The sequence below is a fragment of the Pseudopipra pipra genome, chromosome 23 (assembly GCF_036250125.1).
Source record: "Pseudopipra pipra isolate bDixPip1 chromosome 23, bDixPip1.hap1, whole genome shotgun sequence".
Classification (NCBI taxonomy): domain Eukaryota; kingdom Metazoa; phylum Chordata; class Aves; order Passeriformes; family Pipridae; genus Pseudopipra; species Pseudopipra pipra.
Window position 1 is genome coordinate 5212358 of NC_087571.1, and position 11666 is coordinate 5224023.

At 63.7% G+C, this 11666-nt stretch overlaps 2 protein-coding genes across 5 annotated transcripts; both read right to left on the reverse strand.

Moving 5' to 3' along the window:
* Window positions 1–661: 661 nt before the first annotated feature.
* On the reverse strand, window positions 662–5204 carry NHERF4 (NHERF family PDZ scaffold protein 4). 2 transcript variants are annotated; one of them, XM_064634565.1, is made up of 10 exons: window positions 5065–5204; window positions 3862–3886; window positions 3458–3522; window positions 3062–3273; window positions 2781–2967; window positions 2475–2611; window positions 2181–2385; window positions 1829–2025; window positions 1546–1707; window positions 662–1300 (listed from the first exon to the last, which is right to left on the reverse strand). In XM_064634565.1, exons 1-10 carry the CDS (start codon window positions 5102–5104, stop codon window positions 1256–1258), a joined length of 1275 nt encoding a protein of 424 aa, XP_064490635.1. In that variant the 5' UTR covers window positions 5105–5204; the 3' UTR covers window positions 662–1255. The 2 variants fall into 2 exon arrangements, with proteins under 2 accessions (XP_064490635.1, XP_064490636.1); XM_064634566.1 differs by lacking the exon at window positions 5065–5204 and adding an exon at window positions 4482–4889.
* On the reverse strand, window positions 4870–11487 carry NLRX1 (NLR family member X1). 3 transcript variants are annotated; one of them, XM_064634559.1, is made up of 10 exons: window positions 11178–11316; window positions 10296–10416; window positions 10049–10109; window positions 9771–9939; window positions 9553–9650; window positions 8743–9359; window positions 6838–8252; window positions 5936–6022; window positions 5602–5853; window positions 5177–5495 (listed from the first exon to the last, which is right to left on the reverse strand). In XM_064634559.1, the coding sequence occupies exons 2-10, from the start codon at window positions 10317–10319 to the stop codon at window positions 5177–5179; spliced, it is 3042 nt and encodes a 1013-aa protein (XP_064490629.1). In that variant the 5' UTR covers window positions 10320–10416; window positions 11178–11316. The 3 variants fall into 3 exon arrangements, with proteins under 3 accessions (XP_064490631.1, XP_064490629.1, XP_064490630.1); XM_064634561.1 differs by lacking the exon at window positions 9771–9939 and having other exon boundaries at window positions 4870–5495; window positions 11178–11336; XM_064634560.1 differs by lacking the exons at window positions 9771–9939; window positions 11178–11316 and adding an exon at window positions 11465–11487.
* Between the last annotated feature and the right edge of the window lie 179 nt (window positions 11488–11666).

An 11666-nucleotide genomic window follows, 5' to 3' on the forward strand; every position in this document is an offset into this window, starting at 1 on the left:
CCCACCTCTCCCTTGGGTGTTCTGGACCCTGCCCTGCTCCCTCCCGTGCTGTCAGCACCCCAAAGGCTCTGGACACAGACTCCTTGCACCCCAGAGGCCTGCACTGAGCTCAGAGGACACCATAGAGGCACAGAGACTTCTCTGCTATCGCTTCCATTTCCTCTCAGCTCGAGCAGGGCCCAGTTTTTAGCAGAGGTAAAACCTCAGCCAGAGGTTTGCGGTCTTGGCCACATGCAAAACTCCCTGCTGGTTTTCACTCTCCCACGCTCGGCAGAGAGGTGAAACTTCCCCCCTCCCCGGATCCCTACTTAACAGAGAGGTGAAACTTCCTCCTCCTGGGATTCCCCCCCTTGACAGAGGTAAAACTTCCCCCTCCTGGGATCCCTCCTGCCCCAGCACTGTGTGCATGAATGGATGTTCCTGATGTGTCACCTGCAAAGGGAACCCTCAGGAAGGACCACTGCTATGGAGCACAAAGCGTGCCCACAGGAGTTTGGCCCCAAAACCCTGGAGATGCAGTGCCCTGGGGCTCCCAGGGTAGCTCTTAGCCCTTACCTCCCTGTCAGGACAGCTGGAGAGCTTCCCACATCTGCTGCCCATCCCCTTGGTTGCTTCAGTGAGAGAAGACAGGTCCTGTCAAATCACAGTGCTCTCCATACCATTACCCAGTGTGGATTTGTCCTTTAATCACACCCCAACCGGGGGATGCAGGAGCAGTGCAGGAACGGTGCTGTGCTGGGTGCTGGGCACTCACTGCCCGCAGGTTCACAGGGAGGGTGAGAGGAGCACAAGAAATGTCCATGCACGGGCAGATTGGAGAGGTGGGGGGTTCCTCCAGCACCCCGTTGGCCTCCACTGCTCCTTTCTCTCTTCACATGGCAGCCAAAGGTCAGCCCTGAGCCAAGCCTCGAGGTCCCCACTCCCCTGGGCCATGGATGGAGGGCAGTGCCTCGGCTCTCCTGAGAACTCCCAAAGCCTGGAGCTGGGCAAGGGCTTCGGGGCAGTGTCCTGAGAAATCCCTGGAGGCAGCTGTGCTGGCAAAGACACAGGTCTGTCTTCAGGCTACAAGGAGCTGCCACCACGGTCAGTAAAAGCTGGGAGCCATGTCCATCATCTCTGGGAGGTGGGATGCCGTGAGCCCCGTCACGGAGACACAGGAGCTGCGTGTGCAAGGTCCATGCTGTGGTCTGAGGGGCTGGACGTGGCCTGGGTGGAGGTGCTGTGTGGGAGAGCCTGTCCAGAGGCTCCTGAGCCACTAAAACGACTGGCACAGCCTCTTCTGCTCCTGCCGGCGCGAGCTCTGCAGGGACACAGCGAGGACACTGTAGCAGCACACACATATACACACCCCACCACACCCACCCCTCACCCCATGGGCAAGCTGGAGGCGTCTTTCTGCCTGGCCCCTGTGGCCAGGGGACCACGCAGCCTCCTCCTACCAGCACCACAGGTGCCAGGGAAATATTAGGATGGGCAGAGCAGGAGGGTGGCAGGGCTCAGAGCACTGCCCGGCTGTGAGCAGCACTTCCTGGTGAGAGGAATTACCTGTACAAGCTCTATGCTGTTGGCAGCAGCCACCAGCCAGGAGGCAGGTCCCTTTGGTGCCACCTCAACGTGACAGGGTCCAGGGGAGCCACTGAGAGAGGGTGTGCAGGAGCCTGAGGCAGGGTCACTGTCCTCGAAGAACTGCAGAGGGGACAGCCCGATCTGGAAGAGCAGAACAGGGATGGACGTACAGCTCCTGGGGCTGCACAGCCAGAGGACCTCACCCACAGCACCCCAGGGCTCCCCAGCCAGGGCAGGACCATGCTGGGTCCCCAAAACCTACCGAGTGGTAGAACTCGTCGCCAGCAGGGTCGATGACCAGCAGTGTCACCCACTCCTCGTGGGCACGGATCCTGTGCACTGTCTGCTCGTGGTCCAGCCCCTCGATGCTCTCGCCATTCACTGCCAGGACACGGTCCCCGTCCTTCATCCCCGCCTGCTCGGCTGGCAGCCCCTCATCCACCTCCCACAGGAACTGGCCTGGCACGGTGAGGGCACAGGGAGGGTGGGGAGATGCTGCCAGATGGGAACTGGCACTGCTGGCCCCCATGTGCAGGTGGGCACAGGGCTGGCAGCTCTTCCCAACCCTCAGGCACACCTTGCCCAGGTACAGACCACCCCCTCAGCCCCCTCACCTATGCCCCCTGAGATGCAGTCGTCCTCCTTGAGCAGAAACCCGTAGCCAACTGGACCCTTCACCAAGTGCAGCTCCCGGGCCTTGAAGGGCAGCCAGGCGGGGTCTGCCAGGGCGGCCGTGACCCGCAGGCCCCGCAGGCGGTAGAACTCCTCCACGGCACTGGATGCCACCAGCAGTGTCACCTTGTTGCCACTCTGCTTGAGCTGGGTGGGAGGCACAGGGTGCTCGGTGACACTCTCAGTGATGCTCCCAGCCCCATCATCCCTCACCCACCCACGCGGGGAACAGGCACCTTTCTGGTGAGCTGGGTGTGGGAGTAGCTCTTCACGCTGTCCCCGTTGAGCTCCAGGAGCCAGGAGCCTGCTGGCACCCCTGCCCTGTCCGCTGGCCCATCCTGCCTCACTGACAGCTGGAAGGTGCCCTTGGTGCCTGCAGGGAGGAGATCTGGGGTTATTCACCAGCCCGTGGGTGCAGGAGCTCAGGGAATGCCCAGGCACGTGGTGGGGCAGCAGTGACAGTGTCACACAGGGACAGAGGCTGCATCCTGGGGTGCTACATCGGGGAGGCTCCCAGTGCCAGCACCCACTGCCCATTTTACCTTCTGGCCCCGACACTGTGAAGCCAAACCCACTCTTGTCCCTGGTGACGTGGCAGAGGCGGGGGCGGATGTCAGCGGGCAGCATCTGGGACAGGTCCCTGCCCAGGGATTTGGCAGCTTCGTAGGAATCACCATCCAGCACCGCCAGCAGGACCTGGTTCCCGCTGGCCTTGATCCTCTGCACCACCTGGAAGCACCCAGGCTGTGAACCCCGGGCAGGCACCCCTGGCATGGGGTGGGATCAGGGTCATGCCACTGGCCCTGGGGTGCTCCCAGCTTACCCTCATGTGGTCCAGGTGGTCCACGAAGTGGCCGTTGACCTGGAGGAGCCTGTCCCCGTCCTGCAGCCCCCTGCGCTGGGCCACCCCCCCCAGCTCAATCTGCCGGATGATGTGGCCCTGGCAGCTCAGCTCCTCGTGCAGGCAGAACCCGAAGGTCTCCGTGCTGTCCTTGCTCAGGAAGTAGAAGCGGGGCTCCCCCACACCCTCAGCATCTGTGGTGGGGCACAGCCGATGAGCAGGGGATCCTAACATGAGTCCTCTACCCCATACAGGGCTGGAGGCTCCTTGTAAGTTCACCTCCCACAGCTGCCCAGTGTGAGAGGGTGCTCAGGACCCCAGCAATGCCCTGGTGCCACAGACACAGGGACACCCTGGGAGATGAGGGTGTTTATTTACCCGTGTCCTCAGTCAGTGTCAAGGCAGGGTTGTCAATCCCATCTTTGGGGTTAAATTCAAATTTTCTGAAATGATAAAGGGGCAGGAGAGGCCACGGTTAGTGCAGCATTGTGGCCTCCCCCTGCCTTCCCCAGCCTTGGGGAGCCTGTTCCTCCCAAGAAAGGGAGCCACAGCTCCTCAGCCAAGCTGAGCCACAGCTCCTCTTCCCTGGGGAAAGCCAGGAGGGGATCTCCCTCTTGGATCACCCTCCACACCTCTCCTGAGCTAACAACCCAGGGAAGAGCTTCCTGGGGCAGGGCAGCCATGACCCACCCCACCTCAGCTGAGATGTGGCCCAGCACAGCCCGGCTGTGGGGCCAGGAGTCCCCAGAAAGCCCCCTGGCCAAGGGGAGCTCAGGACTTACATGATGGATGTCTTGTCCCCGAGCCCTGCAGAGGGAGAGGAGAGGTCAGCGCAGGAGGTGGTGGGCTGGGAGCAGACCCCATGCTCTGGGACACTCAGGGCTTGTCCATTCCCAGGCTGAGCCTGCCATGCCAGGTGAGGGGGTTTGCCAAGCCCACACGGCCCCCCCAAGCCCCTCTGTTCCCTGGCACAGCTCGTCCCTTGGCCCCACCACCACTGTCCTCTTGCATTCCCAGATCCAACGGGCTCTCACTGCCCAGCCCAGCAGGATCCTGGGGGGCAAAGCAGGGCCAGACAGAAGGAGCTCAGTCCTGAGGCTTTACAGGGCTGGGTGAGGATGAGAAGGGTCACCAGGAGATGGAGACAGAGGCCTTCCCTGGCACACCTCCCAATAGAAGCCCTCCCCACCTCCTCTAGCACAAGGAACCCCAAAACCAGAGAGAGGGGATTGCTCTCCAGCATCCCCACAGTGTCCACCTGCATTTTCCTGCATGCCTCCAGCTCCTTCCCATGGCCCGCCCAGGCTCGGACATTGCCTTGCTCCGTGTGGAAGCAGGGCCTGGGGACAGGAGTGTGGGGAAGGGTCTCCCCAGGATGCAGCCCCACTCCCCCAGCACGTACCTTCTGTTTGCTTCATGGCTGCAGGGAATGCAGGAGGGAGCAAGGTACAGGGTGAAGTGGCAGGGACGCGTCCCCGCCTCTCCCAAGACGCCCCAGGTTTAATGGTTAAACAGCCCCGACGTCTCCCCTGCCCTCCCAACCCCAGGGCACTGCCAGCCTGGGCTGGGAGCAGGGACCAGCCCCCTGGGACACCCAGCTCCTGATGTTCTGGCTTCCAGTGGAATGCACAGCGGGAAGGACCAACTGATTTGGCACAAGGAGTGGGCTGCTCCGTGCCAATCCCGGGAGAGGGAGAAGGGGCAGAGCCCTCCACTCCACCTGCTGGAGGGGCAGCTGCACCAGCAGCTCCCACATTCCTCCCCAGGAACAGCCTGAAGAGGAGATCGAGTCTTGGAAACAAAGTGGTGCACTTTAATGCTCCCAAAGGATTCACAGACAAGCCTGAGCCCCGCCCTCTGGCACTGCTGCGGCCGGGGTGCAGGGGCTGGGGCTCCACGAACCCAGGAGAAAATGTCCCGTTTGCTCCTGGCCTGGTCTCTGTACCATTCCCACACTGCAGCCTGGAGGGCTGAGCCCCACGTACCCAGCATCTTGGACAGCACCCATCCACTGAGGATCTCCATGTGGATCAGGGCACAGGGGGCTGGGGCACACACTCCACCGCTCCCTGCCTGGCCGGGGGACGGGGCAGCGGCTCAGAGGGTCCCGTCCTGCAGCTTCCCCAGCATCTTCTTGACCTCGCTCTCCACCCGCAGGAACTTGGCTTTCCTCCAGGGGTTGACAGTCTGGCTGCGGCTGCTCTCCAGGTCCTGCAGGAGGAGGGCGAGGTGCTGCCGCACCCGCTCCCGGTCCCAGAAGGGCAGGTTCCTCTGCACCACGCTCAGGATGTGGGACCAGTAGTCGGAGACGTCGGTGCCCGCCGTGAGGAACACCAGAGCCCTGACGCCGTCCCGGTCCATGCGCAGGCTGTGCAGCGCCCGCTTGCCGTCCTCGCTGATGTCGTTGAAGTACAGGCTGGGAGAGGGACACACCGTCAGGGTCGTGGGGGAGCACAGAGGCAGGACAGGGCACAGAGGGAGCGCAGAGGCAGAAGGGAAGAGACGCGGCGGAGCGAACTCACTGCACTTTGTCCAGCGCCTCGTGCTTTTTGGCCACCTCCACCACGCGCAGGGCACCCGCGTCCGTCAGGGAGTTGTACCCCAGGTTGAGCTCCCGCAGGTGCTGGTTCTGGGCCAGGTGGCAGGCGATGGCCTCGGCGCCGCCGTCGCCCAGCGCCGTGTGCAGCAGGGACAGCCGGGTCAGCGAGCGGTTCCCCGCCAGCCCCTCGGCCAGGAGCTGAGCCCCCTGCTCGCCCACGGGGTTGTTGGCCAGCCTGCGGACACGGGGGGAGCGGGGAATGGCTCGTGGTGGGCGGCAGGGACAGTGCCATGCAGGGACACGGGGGCAGTACTCACCGCAGGCTGCTCACCACGCACTTGTCGTGCAGGAGCAGGTCACGGATCTCCTGGCAGGCGTCGGGGCCCAGGCTGTTGAGCTGCAGGCTGGGGCAGAGCAAGACACAGGGGTGGCAGGACCGAAATGGCTGTTGCCCGTGGGCCTGGCAGCCCTGCCCTCTCCATCTCCCCCAGCCCTCCCCATCACTGCCCTACTTGGGCTCCTCAAACCAGGCCACGCAAGGTTTCCTCTCCCAAAGGGAGCACACTGATCCCGCTCCGGAGCATCGGCCAGCACAGCCAGAGCCAGCAGGAGCAGGGGAGGGGACAGGGGTGTGGGGTCTTCAGGGTGGGTGAAGGTCTGAAGAGGGATCAGGACTCCTCCAAGCCCTCCTGAGCATCTGGAGGAAGGAAGTGCGGCACAGCCCAGCTGCAGAGCCCCGTCCAACTCTGCTGAGCACGTCTCGCCACCACCTGGGCGGCAGGAAGACCTGCAGCTCCACAAACGTTCTGGAACAACTGTGGAAACACCTGCACGGCTCACACTCCCGCCTTTGGGATGCCCAGCTCCTCCCAGAGACAGCGACACGGGGATGACGGATGGCTCCAGGGAAGGACTCGGGTCTGCCAGGGCAGCTGGCAGCACAGCCTGTACCAGCTGCTGGGAGCTGCCCAAAAATTCCTGCGGGAGGTTGTGCTGGGACTGCAAATCCCAGCATGCCGTGCCCTAGCAAGGCTGCTCAGGGAGCGCTGCATGTTGGAAGCTGTAGTTCCCTAGGTCTGCACTGAAGATAAACAAGGGCAGGCACGCCCTGCCCTACTTTTTCCACGCCTGGGCTCCCAGTGCATCCCTGTGATGGGCAGAGCTGAGGGAGAGCCCAGCCTCTGGGCGCTGCCCAAGGGCAGGAGAAGGTGGTACTCACTGGAGAGCTTTGCATCGCAGCAGGACAGGGAAGAGGGTCCTCAAGCTGCTGCTGTCGAGGTTGCAGGAGGTCAGGTTGAGCTCCTCCACCTCGTGGCACGTGGTGCCCATGACAGAGGCCAGGACAGAGCACTTGAGGGGGGTCATCTTGACGGAGGCGAGGTTGACGGCACGGAGGGAGCGCACGGCCTCGGCCGTGAAGCGCTCGTTCTGGAACTCGTGCAGGAAGAACAGGTAGTCCATCAGCTCCGAGGGGGGCAGCCCCTTGTGGCTCTTCCTGATGACCGTCTTCTTCATGGCCTTGGCGATCTCGAAGGCCGCCAGGTTCTTGATGGAGCAGCCCAGCTGCTCCAGGATGGCGCGGTTCCGGCGGGACAGGATCCCGCCCATGAAGATGGGGAAGAGCTCAAAGACCTCGTCGTCGGGGGCCTCGTCGGGGTGGCGCATGGGGCCCTCCACGCCCAGGATGCTGGAGTTGATCTGGTCCAGGACATCGTCGTTGTAGTAGTCCTCCTCCTTGAACAGCTCCTCTGCCATGGTGTGGGCGATGGCGTCCCGCTCCTTCCCGCTCAGCCGGGAGAAGTAGCGGGGGAAGATCTTGAGCAGGTTGAAGAGCACGGGCAGGAAGCGCAGGGGCAGCACCTTGGAGATGATGTTCACCACCACGGCCACGTCCTCGCTCACCCTCCCCATGACCTCCGAGAGCTCCTTCCCCACCCTCTGGGCCAGGGTCTTCTTCTCGCCCAGCACCACGTAGAGGGCCGCCAGGTACTCCTGCATGGCCGGGATGGTGAACACGAAGGTGTGCTCCTTGCCTGGCTGCACGCACGGGCTGAGGAAGAAGCGGAAGACGTCGCTGCGGAAAACCTCCAGGAGGTTGAGCTCGCTCTCAGTCTTCATCTCCACCTCAAAGCACTGCTGCAGGTCGTCCTCTGAGAAGCAGGTCTTGCGGTTCATCACCCCCTCGTAGGCCAGCTTGCCCACCGTCTTGGCCACGTACTTCATCATGGAGATGTTGGTGGGGTCGGTGCTGTCCAGCACCTCCCCGCTGAAGTTGAGCCTCAGGAAGCTGGTGTAGATGCCAGTGAGGGTCTGGGTGGGAGGCACCGTCCTGGTGAAGTAGAGGAAGTGCAGCGTGGTGCACACCAGCCAGCAGTAGGAGGGCAGGAAGCAGGCGGCCGTTATTTGGTTGTGGCGCTCCAAGTTCCTGGACAGCATCTCCACCAGGTTCTCCTGCTCGGCCGAGCTGCCAGCCCTGCTGCCCTCCCCGCTGCAGTCAGGATGGCAGAGGCGCATCTGGAAGTAGAGCTTCTGCAGGTTGGTGTCGGAGAAGCCGCAGATCTCGGCGTAGCGGCCCACGTACTTGGAGGGGATGCGGCGCACGGCCGACGGGCGCGTGGTGACGATGATGCTGGCCTGGAACCAGAGGGCTGGGTGAGCCTGGAGGGGCCCAGCAGGGTCCCAGGTGCATAACCCACACACAGGTACACAACCCACACACAGGTACACAACCCACACACAGGTACAGCACCCACACACAGGTGCACAAGGATCACCCCACCCGGTTCAAGAAGCTGCTGGGCAAAGGGCACTGGATCAAATAAGGCCCTGGCAGAGGGGATGGAAGGATTTTCCCCGTCCCCTGCTAGACAAATGTGCAGTCTGGAAGACCACAGCCCAGCAGACTGCCTTCACTACCTTACCAGGCCTCCCCAAAGTTCCCACAGAGACCACCCAGAAACAGTGATGTGAGGCCACCTTAGTGAGTCCCTCCAGTCCCTCCCCTCCCTGTTTGCTCCCAGTCAAGCTGCACTACAAGTGATCACCTGAACAGCCCTGCCTGTGATGCCTCAGGGCCCACACCCAGCCTTTCTCCAGCACAAAGGAGCTGGGGGGAGACACCGACCTCGGGCAGGAGGTATTTTCTCAGCAGGTTGACCACGATGGCAGAGGGAGGCACGGGCTCGTTGGGGTCACAGCACAGCTCCGTGCCAGCCAGACAGAAATCCAGGTTGAGGCGCTCCAGGCCGTTGAGGATGAAGAGCACCTTGAGGTTGGAAGCCCCCAGCACGGGCACCACGTCCCGGAGGTGCTGGTACTTCTTGGTTATGAGGCGGCGCAGGGAGATGGGGGCATTGCTGTGGGACAGGTCCTCGCAGGAGAAGGGGATGACCAGCTCGAAGCGGGGCAGGCGGCCGTGGCACCAGTCCACCACCATCTTCTTGATGAGGGTGCTCTTGCCCGTGCCCACGGTGCCGTACAGCACCACGTTCTTCACCTGCCGCCCGCAGGCGTCCACGTCGAAGAGGTTGTGGAGGCTGATGACCTGCCTGCAGGGCTGCTGGAGCTGCTCCTGGATGGTCAGGTCAGGGGAGGGCTTCAGGATCTCCTCCAGGGAGCTCTCTCGGATCACTGGGTCCACGTGGACGGCATCCAGAGAGAAGGAAGGGCCGAACTGCCGCTCTTCGTTGGGCTGGTGGCTGAACCACGCAGACAGGCTCTTCTGGTGCTTCTTGATGGCACCTGGGAGGAGGAGGGTGCTTAACAAGACAAGGGCAGGGGGCTGGGGAAGTTGCCTACCCCAAACCACTGCAACAAGGTGGCTGCAGCGAGGGGACAGCACCCAGTTCTTGCTGACCCTCCCACTGCCCAGGGCAGCAGCTGCCCCCAGCCTGCTGTGCAGGACCCTCCACCCAGCTCAGGGCTGCAAGCTCACCTGAAGAGGCCACATTCCTCAGCTGGGACTGACTGTGGCAAGAGGAGCTGGGGTGGACAGGATTCTCCCCAGAGCCTCCCTGGTAGCCAACATAGCCCCTGCAAGAGGAGGGAGAGCGTCACGGGGAGGGCAGGGCCAGCAGCTCCCAGCCCTGCCTGGGGCAGGGTGGGCAGATCACAGGTGAGTGCCGTGGGAAGTGCTGAGTGGAGCCAGCTCACCCCTTCCTTCCCCCACACCAAGGGAGAGCGCAGGGCTGGGGCAAGGGCACGGCTGGGAACCAAGGGCAGGTCAGCAAGGCACGTGCTGTGCATCCCCAGCAAACCCACAGCGAGGCACAGGAGCGGGGCTGAAGGCAGAGCAGGCAGGGACTTGGGTGTGGGTGTTTTTCTAGGTGGAAGCAAAGCAGTGTCTGTGCCCACAGAGCCCTGCTAGTCCCAAGGCAGCCACCTCAGCCACCCAGGCCCCGTGGCACAGACCCAGCTGTGTGGCACTGTACCTGGGGAGGGAGATGCTGCTTGCACGAAGGATCTTCCTGAGGAAGCAGCTGCCTGCAGTGCCTGAGGGGGACGAAGAACACACAGAGTCAGGGATGGGCTTCTCCAGCCCAGCAGCACTGACCCCACCCAGTCCAAAGGCTTCACACCTTGCTGGGGTGACCCACAGACTGTAGAGCTGGGGAGGGATGTCACTGGCAGCAGGACAGAGCCAAGGGCACAGTCCCACAGGCACAGAGCCCAGCTCACCTGGCACTGAAGCAGCACACACATGCACACCCCGGGTGCCTCTGCCCCACGACAGGGATCTCTGCATCCAGCTGCCCCAGGGCAGGCAGCTCTGGCATTGCATGGCCCATGCCATCCTCACCTGAAAGAGAGGGGGTGCCCACAGGTGGGTGAGGGGCTCTGGGGTGCTCAGCATCCGTCCCACGTGGGGCAGGGCAGGATGGGGCGGTGGGGCTGTGGTGCAGCAGTGCCCTGCCCAGCCTTGCCTGCCCCAGTACGGTCCAGTCCGGCAGAACCGGCTGTGCTGGTGCTGACTCAGGCTCCCGCCCCGGCTCAGCAGGGCGATCCTTCGGGAGCACGGGCTGTGCTCACAGCCCACAACATCCTGGGAAACCGAGGCGCGGGCGGCGGGGGGGGGGAGAGGGCGTAAGCAAACTCCAGCAGGTAGGAAGGGACACGAACAGCGACGGCTTGGCTCAGTCCTGCCAAACCCCGGGCTTTTTACAGCGCATCCAGAGGGAGAAACTAAGGCACGGGGACAGGGGCAGCTCGGGGACAGGGGCAGCTCGGGGACAGGGGCAGCTCGGGGACAGGGGCAGCGGGGCTGACCTTGAACCGGGGTGTCCTGGTCTCGATGCCTTGGCAGCCGGCAGAGCCCAGAGTGTCCCGTGCCCAGCTCCCAGCCCCCTCTGCCGAGCAGAGGGCCCCGCGCTTCCCCCTCTTCGCGGACCCCCTTTGGGGACCCCAGTGCCACTCCCGGCCCACGAACCCCCGCTCGCCGTGACCTCCCTCCCCGCTGCTCCCGTGCCCACGGTGGCCGAGGCCGTGGCGGGGCAGGGACACGGAGCCCGGGGCAGCGGTGGAGCCGGTGCCAAGCAAGGCTCGCAATGAGCTCCGGGTTACCTCCAGCTCGCGGTTAGCTCCGGCAGGATTCCGAGCTCACGGAGCAGAGCCCCGGTGCCGCTCACCCGCCTCCTCCCATGCCCGTCCCGGCGAGAGGCTCGGCTGCGGAGGCGGCTGCTCTGCAGCAATAACTTCCTGCAACGCCATCCCTGCCCCGTCCCGCCCCACGCCCGGCGCCTGCCAAGCTCCGCGGGCAGGACGGGAGGGCGGCCGGAGGCACAGCGGCGAGGGAAAGCGCCTGCACCCCGAACAGGGGGACGCACGGAATGGGGGGGCTTGGGTCTTACCAGATGTGCTGCTGGGCATTTCCTCCGCGCGCATCTGGCGGCTCTGCATCCCCGGCTGCATCCCGGCTGTGCAACTGGAGCCTGCGAGGATGGGTTCTGCTCCTGAGCAAACCAGCTGCTCAGCTGCCACCCTCTCACAGGGAGAGGGAGCAGGGAACAAAACAGCAGCCCCACCAGGAAAAGGAGCTGGAGGAAGCTGGAC

Excerpts from the sequence above, each read along its gene's own strand:
- NHERF4 (XM_064634565.1), bottom strand. The coding sequence starts at position 5,104 with ATGGAGATCCTCAGTGGATGGGTGCTGTCCAAGATGCTGG. Across the intron at positions 2,386-2,474 it reads ACACCCAGCTCACCAGAAAG|CTCAAGCAGAGTGGCAACAA; the intron begins GTGCCTGTTCCC and ends CCTCCCACCCAG. Across the intron at positions 1,708-1,828 it reads GCGACGAGTTCTACCACTCG|ATCGGGCTGTCCCCTCTGCA; the intron begins GTAGGTTTTGGG and ends CTGCTCTTCCAG.
- NLRX1 (XM_064634559.1), bottom strand. The coding sequence starts at position 10,319 with ATGTGTGTGCTGCTTCAGTGCCAG. Across the intron at positions 9,940-10,048 it reads AGCAGCATCTCCCTCCCCAG|AAAAACACCCACACCCAAGT; the intron begins GTACAGTGCCAC and ends GCTTCCACCTAG. Across the intron at positions 5,854-5,935 it reads TGCGTGGTGAGCAGCCTGCG|GCTGGCCAACAACCCCGTGG; the intron begins GTGAGTACTGCC and ends CCGTGTCCGCAG.